This window comes from Egretta garzetta, unplaced genomic scaffold (genome assembly GCF_000687185.1).
Source record: "Egretta garzetta isolate BGI_Z169 unplaced genomic scaffold, ASM68718v1 scaffold16, whole genome shotgun sequence".
NCBI lineage: Eukaryota > Metazoa > Chordata > Aves > Pelecaniformes > Ardeidae > Egretta > Egretta garzetta.
This window is the reverse complement of record NW_009260022.1, coordinates 4,487,786-4,498,446: the sequence shown is the minus strand read 5'-3', so window position 1 is coordinate 4,498,446 and position 10,661 is coordinate 4,487,786. Positions and strand designations below refer to the sequence as shown.

At 39.7% G+C, this 10,661-nt stretch overlaps 1 protein-coding gene across 1 annotated transcript in view; it reads right to left on the bottom strand.

The window, feature by feature from the left end:
- RAPGEF4 (Rap guanine nucleotide exchange factor 4) overlaps nt 1-10,661 on the bottom strand; it is a 154,438-nt gene that overhangs the window by 49,923 nt on the left and 93,854 nt on the right. The window contains exons 7-10 of the mRNA XM_035896222.1: nt 5,939-5,992; nt 5,532-5,638; nt 3,520-3,641; nt 1,880-2,063 (exon numbers count right to left, since the gene is read on the bottom strand). Coding sequence (XP_035752115.1) covers nt 1,880-2,063; nt 3,520-3,641; nt 5,532-5,638; nt 5,939-5,992 — 467 coding nt within the window. The remainder of the gene's footprint in view (nt 1-1,879; nt 2,064-3,519; nt 3,642-5,531; nt 5,639-5,938; nt 5,993-10,661) is intronic.

The following is a 10,661-nucleotide window of genomic DNA, read 5'->3' as shown; positions in this document are numbered from 1 at the left end:
AGGGAAAGATGTCAGATGGCTGTCAGTCTTGAGAAAACCTTTTCCCCTTCACTATATTGCATGAAGTATCTCCTATGAGTATTCTTTCAGCTGATGCTGTGCAAGTGACGATACAGAAGGGAGAGCAGTACTTTCCACAGCATCATTCCAGCCTTTCAGCTCTCTGCAAGGAGTGTGGATGATAATCAGCATTTATCCTGCCAGGGTGAAGTTACACTGGTTGCTCTGAAAGTCATGATGAGAAGCAAATGTAGTAGGCAGCCAAAAACCACCATAACCTAAGGGGGCAATTCTTCAAGAGCTAACCTGCTCGGTCAGCCTGAGGCAAAGGAGATAGCGCAGAGGTGTAGGGTCACAGCACACACAGCACTGCTCACTGTCGCCTAATGACTGGCGTCTGCTCGTGGGTTTGCATTCTTTCACTCCTCAGTGGAGAATGCACAGGACATCATCTGAGGAGAAAACACCTCGCTTCCCTGACACCATAAAGGTTTATGGAAGCACCATGCTCCCAGTCTGGTTTGTCTATGTATTTTGCACGACAGGGAGCAAGCCCTCCTTTGGTTGTGTTTGACTACACCTTTAATAAACAGAGGAAAGAGAATGTATACTTTTAAAACTATTGCTGAATGGCAGTGTTATGTATTTTTATAAGCATGTGTAACTGATGGCACTTTTTGAAATTCAATGCTTTTAGCAAGTTTTTGGAAAAGTGACGTTTAAATGAGCTTATGATCTAAACAGACCACACAGGGACAAGAATGGAGCAGGGAAAGGATACAGACGGAAACAGAACAGGAGCAAGCACTTGTGTTAAGTGGATTCAAAACACTTTTAGTGTAAAAAGTGTTCTCACACTGTAGGCGGGGCACAATCCTATCCAGTAGCAAAGACAAACTTTGCCGATGGCCTCAGAGGAGCGGGATCCACCTTTGTGTACTTATCTTTCTTGAACTGACCGTTACAAGTAAATCTTCAGTGAAGATGACCTTAAGTAATTCATTATGCTCAGTGCACTTAATTAGCAGTAAAATATGTCTTCAGTGGCCCCTAAATACTACCTGCATCACAAAGAGGTTGCCTTCAACAGAGGGTCAAACAGAGTTTATACTGGTTGCTCTGAAGTCACTACACAGCTGCCTGTAAAAAAAGGCCTTTAGGGTAGTTTTCAGTGTGACCAGAACGTATTGCTGAAAGGATGGTTAGCCAACCGATGAGTGAGAGGACATGATCTGATAGCTCTGAAAAGGTTAGGCAGACACCCTCTGTGGCCTAGGTACAGAAAGCATTTTTTCCCAATGTATTGATTTTATAACAATAAGAATGGATAAATAAACCCACAGAGCCACATTTCACACCTTGCTAGCAAACTACAACAGGCCAAGTCTAGCTTTTCTTAATTCAATAAAGTTCTACCAAGGATGAATCCAATTAATGTTTGCCACTGACAACTGTAATTGAAAGGTACCTGCTGTGCTGCCATCCTACCACTCTACTCACTCACAATAACTGAAAGCAGCATAGTTAATTGAATGGCACATCTACACAGAAAGTGTTAACAGAGCAGGACTCTTCTATTACCTGCAACTTACTTTTGGGGAGACTCAGAAGTGAAATAAAAACTCATAATGCAGCATTTTCCTCGAGGTGCGTATGATGGCATTGATGGTCTTTGATGGTTATTCTCAACACACAGTTCAATTTATAAGCCTTAATAAGGACTGGAAATTACTTAATATGGACTTAAAAACTTTAGAGGTTGAACGAACTGGCACTGAAGTGAAATAACTGGCCAAAGGATGCCTGATAATAAAAGTAGCTTTCTCTTGTTTCCATGCCACAAGGCCCATGTAGAATATTCACTTATTAATCTGCTTACGGTTTTCTGAGAATCATCCTCATATGAGCATCTGGTCCAATCTGAGACAGAAGCAGCATAGTGTCCTGTAGCTCCTCATCACACTCCTTTTTCTCTTCCTCAGTTGGCAGAGGGGCATCTTCACGCTCATCGTCCAAAAATCGATAAAATAAGTATTTGTCTTGAAAGTGGTGTTCCTGATCCACTGAAAACATAACACATCAAAGACTAAGCTCTCCTCATTAAAGTTAACCTTGTAGAAATCTGTGTAGTATCGTACACATTACAGATATATTGGTTAAGAAGGGAAAGAAAGGTACAGAGAAACTGCAAGAGTATGAAACACCTTTATTTCTCACATATGTCCAAATAATGTAGCTTGGAGAGTACACTTTTAAATTCTGTACTACAAATACTTTCCAAAAGGCTTCTATATACGTGTGTTGTGGGTGTGTATACATACGTGTTGGGGGGGCGCATGTGTGTTTTTCTTATTAGATCTGGTTTTATTCTTATTGTTTCAAACCACTTCATTTAAGCAAACAATTCACACTGGAGAAATGGTTACATCATGAATTTCTAAGAGGTGTTCTCCAGCACGAACACCGTGCCCTACATGTTTCATACAGGGCTAAAACGTAACAAAAGCATCTAACCTCTTTCTGATGTACCAGAAATGTACATCATCAAGATACAATCCCAGGAGCAAGTTCATTGACCTACTTGAAGAACTTAATGGGAAGACTACCAAGAGAAGACTTCTAAAGAGAGATTATGATACGGCAAAGGACAAACCCTTGGTCTTCCAAGCAAGTCAGAGTGATCTGTTGAGTTGAATACTGTGATGCAGCTTGCAACAGCATTCTCCTGGGAGTTCAAGGGAATATTTGGCAGGAATTGAAGCTAGAGCCCTTAGGGTAAAGAATCAGTGGAAACAATCTGTCTTTTCAGTGTGGAAATTTCTCCCTGGGATATGGGAAGCACAACAGAGGATAAATGGAAGTGTATTGCAATAGAGCTGCTCTTCTAAATTTAATAAAACTGTACATGCAAAGCTTCAAATATGAATATTGCTTTAGAAAGCTACCCTTTTGAGGGCTATAATGTCCTGTCACCAAGTAAATCCTGCCAAATGGAAACTGAAAATCAATGTAAAATACAGTCAGAAAACGATCATAAAATCCCAGATCTCTGCACTGGAATATTTGGTGTGCTGAATTTTGGAATGATTCTAAACCCACTGAAAATCATCCCAAAATTTTGGATCTGAGCAAACACAAATGCTCACATTCACTTCCAAATGCTGGAAATCTCTGATGAAGATCAGTTTTGTGTATGGTAATACATCTCTTGGTTTTGGCCTGAGTGCTATATAGCTCTTGCAATACAATGACAAGCGAGCGTACTCCTAAGTATAATTAGAGTTATTATAAATTGTTCATTTACTTTTCAATATTCTCCTAAGTTAAAAACAGATATTGGTAGCAAGATTCATGTAATACTGTTTGTGTGTTGCACTTGCACTTATGAATGAACAGGTTGCTCTGCAGCGTTTCTTTTGGGATCATGATCCCTTTCTTTTTCATGAAAGAGACCTACAGAGGCACTGATGTCACACATTGCCCATGTTGTAGTCAAGATGCTGATTTTCTTTATCTTACCATGGTTAAGAACACCTTCTTCCAGCAGTACTTGCCACATGCCAACAGCCTGGGTTCGTGAATGGACACAAGGACTTTGCTGCATCATCCAATCAACTAGTTCTGTCCCCACACAGCATTGCCTGAAGGACAAATACATACATAGAAATGAAAAGGGAGCTAGCCAAGAGATCACACAGAGTGTCTGCCAAGAACAGTGATATCTTAAACTCTGTATAACCTTAGTCGAATCTCCTTACAGAAAACACAGTGTCACCATCTACGTATATATGCTTGAAATTCCAGTGAAGGTGTTCAGTTTTGAGAGGATCACCTCAGCAGAACAACAAGTGTTCTGGAAAATGCAAAGTTCAGAGGATCAGAGTGACCCTGTATCACCCGGTATAAAACCTGTTGCACCAGCACAACAACCTCCAAACCAGATTTCAAAGAAAACCTTCTCTGTATACCATGGGATATCAAAAGCCTCATGCCTTTCAGAATCCTGCAGGCAAACAATCATCTAACACTGTAAAAGCTCTGCCAATGAGAACAGCCTCTATAGGAAGAGTGAGTGTTATGCGGGTGTTCCTCCATTTGTAACCAAACTCCAGCCACACCGTATGTAGCGACATCGGTTTGTAGGACTACAGCATTTCTGAGGCTCCCTCATGCTAGGTGCTGGTCCCCCCGCAGCTCCTGATTGACCCAGGGGCAGACAATGGCAGGCCTCAAGTTCTGGAGAATGCCCAAAGAGGGGGAAAAAAGCCATGTGGTCACTAAGTAAAATTCTTTGTCATAACATTCCCTAGCTCAGCAGAACAGAACCAAATAAGCAATCTGGTGATCGAAAACTTACAAATCTATAACTGATCACATGTGGAACAGAGAGGAAGCTGGCTAGCCCTTCTAGACAGGCTCTTGTGGCTCTACACTTCTTGCATCACTTTCAGAGACCGAAGAAATAGGTAATGCTGAAATTACTGAAATCTAGCTTAAATAATGCTCTTCCAATTAAAATCCCATTTTGATTACAAAACTTTCCCTCACCTGGATCCAATCTAAATTTTGGCATTCCATTAAAAAAAAAAAAAAAGATTAGAACAGTAAGAGTTTTTCCTACTTATGTATAAGATAAAATGGTGCTGCTGTTTGGACAGCATTGGTCTTCATTTATCATACATGCTCTTTTGTTCTTGTAGATATCACGATATATTCTCAGATCAATTCACAAGCTCCAAATACCTTGCATCATCTTAAATACATTTTGGACTGGAATATGGAAAATCAATGCACTTATCTCAAAAGCAGATCAGCAACATATTGATTTACTATTTAGAAGAATATATACTCAGAGATTTTAAACCAATTTTTATTTAAATATACTCTGAATAATTCATTAGGTATTTGATTTAAACATCAGACACAAAACCAAATTGATTGTTCCTTAAGCCAGCAGTAGACAGATCCTGACTCCTTGAAGTCAGATTCTTATTCTACAAGTGCCATTGTTATCCCACTTCAGCAAGACAGTGCTGCCACCAGCAGGAAGATAAGAAAGCCTGGCAATACACTGAAAAAAAAAATTAAATATAACAGAAAACATGCATAAGGAATGTTTCACACCAGGTGAATTTTCAGAACTCCACACTGAGCAACACCACTGTAGCAATCAGTACAGTAGCATAATACATTAATGAGCTTTCCTATTATCTCTTACTAATATACGAAGAGAACAGAATCTACATTTTAACTTGATATTGCACAGAATATTCCAGCTAACTATGCTATTAACTTTGGAAGAGTTTTTGTATGTGAATACTCTGTTCACAATCATGGACTCAATTTCCAGTCAAATTACTTCAGAAAAGATTTACCAGGCCCATTAAAGACTGCATAACATCCAGACTCAAATAGCATCACAGAATAATTTCAGACCTTTTGACACCTGCAAGTATGGTAAGGCATAAATCACAAATCAAAGGATGGCAGGCATAAAAATTCAGAGACCTCTATACAATCAGCTCACACACCTGTAAGTCTTCAGATGGTATTTACGATCTCTTATCATGTGAGGGGCTCGGGACAGAATTGTATTCCGCAAAATCTTTCCAGCTCTGAGGATCTTTTCTGAAGGAACCTTGGTGATCATGGAGAAAAAAAAAAGGGACCAAGACACACAGATTTTAAACTTTCCACAATCTCTTTACTGCCTTCTACAAAACAAAACACAAATTCTCTTTTCCCTAAATTAAAAGTCCTTGCACAGATGCTTATTTTTGCAGAGCAATGTAGTATATATTCAGGATTTTAAGTCTCACGTACTTTCCACATCTAACAGAAAGCATCACTTCAGCTGATACGCATCACACTGTTGGAAATAGGAGTTATTTCCATTTGTCTAGAGGCCTGGCTCTACAGCACACCTACGTCCTATTACCTGTGTAATGGTTTTAGTAGCACGATGTGGGATGTGAGGTTCAATAAGAGGTGTCTGAAAAATAAAATGAAATTAAATACATTTTTAAAGGCTGAGCAGTAAAATAAAATAAGGCTAAAATAAAAAAAACTAACAAAGAAGCTGTAACACAAAGAATGACAGGTAAGTCCAAGCTCTGCCCAACGGACGTGAGTAGAAAAAGCACTCTGAAGACATCCTAAGGACAAACTTGGCTTTTAATGCTCAGCAAATTGAAACAGTGACATGACACGTGAAGATGAATAAACAAATGCATGTTAAGCTTTCTAAAGTACCAATGAAGTGCGCAATGGCCAAACATCACATCAGATCTGAGGCTATGCAGGCATAGCTAGCTCTTCCGCTTGTTGCCCTTGACCCATAGTGGCCACAATAGCATGTCCCTGCCTCTGCCATTCAGTCCCCTGCCACGGAAACCCTCTCCTCCTTCAGCACCTTTTTCTACTCAGCTCTCTTCTCCCTTACAGAGTAACAGAAGAAAACAGGAACGAAGAAAAAGCTCTGCTCCCACTCTCTGCCTTTTCAAAATTATCAGGCCTAGCTGGCCACCCTTTCATAGCTGCTCACCAGAGCTCTCTGGAACACAGGACTACAGGCCAACCACAGAGACCTGGGTAAGGACTTTCACGAAGGGGCTGGTGAAGGGAAAAGAAAAAGAGTAAAGCAAGTGACTTGGTTCTGCAGAAGGAAGAGTGAAAGGGAAGGCTATCAAGTCTCTGCAAGAGAGAAGCGGAGAAGCGGATGAGAGAAATGGGAAAACAGGCACGTAACAAACAGGTGAAGGAGAGGGGAGACAAGGAAACACAGAGGAAAAAGGAAAGCAGAGAGTTAAAGGACAGTAGAAATGCAGACAAAGGAGAACAAAACCAAACTTCAGCAGCCACCTCAGAATGATGGGAAGACATTTTGCTTTGTTGGGACTTGTAGTTAACAGCATGGACCAAATTTACTTCCAGTGTGAAATCTCAGGAGACACAACACGGGGGCTGAATTTGGCTGGTGTTGTGGGCTTGCTGACAGGGCAGATCACACCAAACACAGAGGTCTCCCACAAGGGCAAGACCTTGCACCTCAGCCCATGGCAGCCACGGCTCCCTTACGCCCATGCAGTAAAGGCAGGACAGCCAGGTCAGAGGTACAGTGGAACACATGCCGTGTACTGCTGGGTTGCCAGGTATCGGTTTTCTTAAGCTGGGCATCTGTTCGTTAGCTCCCACAGGATTTTAATGATGTGACAAAGTCCTTGTGGTAATCAAATAGTGCTAGGACCTACGAATGCACTGTGAGACTATAGGTCAGCCGGGAAGACGAAAACACCGGAAGCACATGACAGAAATCAATAAAGATAAGATAATCTTAACAGAGAGGCCTGTACATGGAAAACAGTGCAAATGGTTTTTCATTTCTATTCATAGCTTACAAGAAGTCTCTGAAAAGGCAAATCAATACAATTAAATTTGGATTGCTGATTTTTCTCATTAATAAGTCAACAATTTTTCAAAGACTCACTTAAGTTATAGAATTATAGAATCGTAGAATCATAGAATATATGCAACATTTCTAACAATATAAACATTTCTGTCCCACCAGAAGGGTGGGTAGAACATCCCCCAGTATTTCTTGGTTTCTGGAACTGTGTGGAGCGGGCTTTAGACAGCCTACATTTGCGGTTAAAGCATGCTAAGAATAGCAAGAATCTGTTGAAAGATGCCTCTAATTCAAACAAATCCATTGAATAACAGTTTCGAATGGGTATATAAATAATGACGTCAGAGATATCGTTCTGAGTATTAATAATTTTTGCTTGCATTTTCTTTTAAAAGTATTTCAAGTCCCCATCAAGTTCAATGAGACTGAAGGTAAGTATATACTTAAATGATTGGCTAAATTGGCATTAAAGTAATGATGTAAATTATTTTTAAATTTTACATTCCTAAATGATTTTTTTTTAAATCAATAAAGCACAATATACTCAATCTAGCTTCCAGATTTTAATTCTAGTTAGGAATATACTTCAAAGGAGAGAGAAAATGCATAAGACAAAAAATGTAAGAGACTTTTACAGTAATAGACTAGTGAAAATAAATCAAATTTTGTTCGTTAGAGTTTCTGTTAAGCTACAACAAAAATGCATAAAACTAATAGGTGAAAAAAATGAATATGGATGAAGACTTATCAATAAATTTCCCACCCTAATCAAAACAGAATATAAGAGAGCATTTAGAGGAAATCTGATTCAACCCAGAGGTACAGAAAACACCCAAGGTGAAAGCTAAGGCTCAGCACAAGAACCTGCAGAAAGCAGCAGGTAAGCTTGTTCACCTACATTTGATCCTGACAAATACAGAAGGATCAGCTGTGAAGGAAGGAAGAACATCAAAGTAGAAACAATGGACTAGGAAGAAAAATTCTCATAAAAACAGACTATTGATAGCTAAATTCCTGGAGCAGGCTATGGGGGAGCAAGTGTAAGGTAAAAGGAGTTAAAGAGAGCTGGTAGTTACTTAATGAAACAAGACTAACTACACAAACAATATATCCTAGCACAGAGCTAGAAGTTGTAGTAAAGACTCAACTTAGATAAAGAAAGAGCTCTACACCGAAATACAAGAAGGAAAAGTACAGAAAGGATAAAGTAAGGGGTTTACAAAAGGCAAGTATAAAAAATAATTTGAATAATGGGGGTCAAAATTAGAAAGGAAAATGAGCAAATGAGACAGACCTACCAAGAAATGTCAAGAGCTACAAAAAATACTCCACAAGTACACTAGCAGTAAAACAAAGAGAAGGGAAAGTGTTGATCCACTGCTCAACAGAGGGAAATCTATTGACAGATAATTCAAGAAGGCCAGAGGCAGTTGATTTATTTTTTGTATCAGTGTTCATCAGACACACCAGTGGCAGACAGATGGCTAATATCCTAAGTAGTAGAGTGAAAGGAGTTAAAGCTCAGCCTGAAAAAGCAAAAGAATGGATGAGAAAATATTACATAAATTAGCTATTTTCAGATTGGCTGGGTTTGTAGAATTTCATGCAGGAAACTTGAAGAGCTTGAAGAAACTTAAAGAGGGCTGCAGCCATCTCGGAACCATCAGCAGTCACCTCTGACAATTCCTGACTAAGGCAGGCAGAAAAAAAGGGAAAAGGAGGAGCTGAAAAATTATAGACATGTCAGCTTAACTTGTCTTCCTAGAAAAAGGCCATTTGTAAGCACCTGGAAAAGAACAGGATGTTGAGTCACGTGCAACATATATTAATCAAGAATAAATCATGCCAGACTGATCTAATGTCTTTCCATGACCGGGTAGCAACACATAAAGATTGGGGAAGAAACAGAAGGTTTTCAACCCTTTACTTTAGTAAGACTTCAGCACAGTCTCATATGAAAATCTCATCTGCAAGGGGTAGATTAAATTCTTCCAAAATAGGTGCAAAGCCAGTTGGAAAAGTGTATTTTGAAAGCAATCACCAGTAAAGCACTGTCCAAGTGGCATTCATACCAGAGGTCTGTTCTGAGCAGTGTTCACAAGAATGTATCATATCTGATACTATTAAATATTAACACAGGATAAAGTAGAATGTACACTGATTGATTTTGCAGGAGACTTCAGGATGGGAGGGACTGCACGTACACTGGAGAATAAGTTTACAATTTGCTACAGTTTTGACATTGGTCTGAAGAAAATACAATGCTATTATGCAACACAGATAGCGCTGACTACTTTTCAGGCAGAATCAGATACATAAAGACAGGGTAGGAAACAAGTGCCTTAGCAGTAGTTGCACAGAAAAAGAAATGAGGTTTATAATAGATATTAAACAGAACTGAGTAAGCAATGCCATACTTCTGTGAAAGCAGCAAATACTGTATTGGGATGTAGTAACAGATTAGATACACAATGCAGTTCTGCTTTAGTCAGCCTAGCTAAGACCTAAGCTAAAGCACTGTGTCTCATTTGCCCACTTCAAAAGTATCTAAACCAACTGTACAGGATTTAGAGGAGAGCAACAAGAATAATCAGAAAGCACAACATAAATAATCAAAGTTGTTCAGCTAAGGAAAAGGCAAGTCTTAGCAGAAGTGTGAAAAAAAAGCCTTCAGTTTTAACTTGAAAAGAAGAAAGAAGTCAACTAGTTCATCGTGCAGAGATCAAGAAATAATTGCTGTAAGAAAGATTCAGGTTAGGACATCGGTGAAGCTTTTCTAACAGTGTGGACAGTGAATACTGGCACAGATTGACAGGGAGGTGTGGTTCCTCCATCTTCGCGGCTTGGGAGGATACATAAGGTAACTGTCAGGAGTGACACAGCTATAGTGAACTGTGCATGTGGCTCAGGGATGGACGAGGTGCTTTCCTGAAGTACCTTTTAGCCTCACTGTGTGGCACTGTGCAATTTTCAGACACCTTTACATGTCTAAAATTAGTTCAACCACAAGGTGGTGCTTAAAGAGATGATGAGAGATACAACCTCCAGAGCAGCAAGCCTGGACTCAAAAAAGCAAAGTCGTCACTCCTACTGAGGAACAAGGTCCAAAAGAGACACTCAGCAAAGACCCCACCCAAAGTTACACCCTTTGAAAGCTACTGCGGTGAACTCTGTGCTAGCGATGAGATGAAATGCAACAAATGGAACCACGGTGCTTGGACTGAGTTTGCTAAAGAAAGGTAAGTCATGCTTCAAA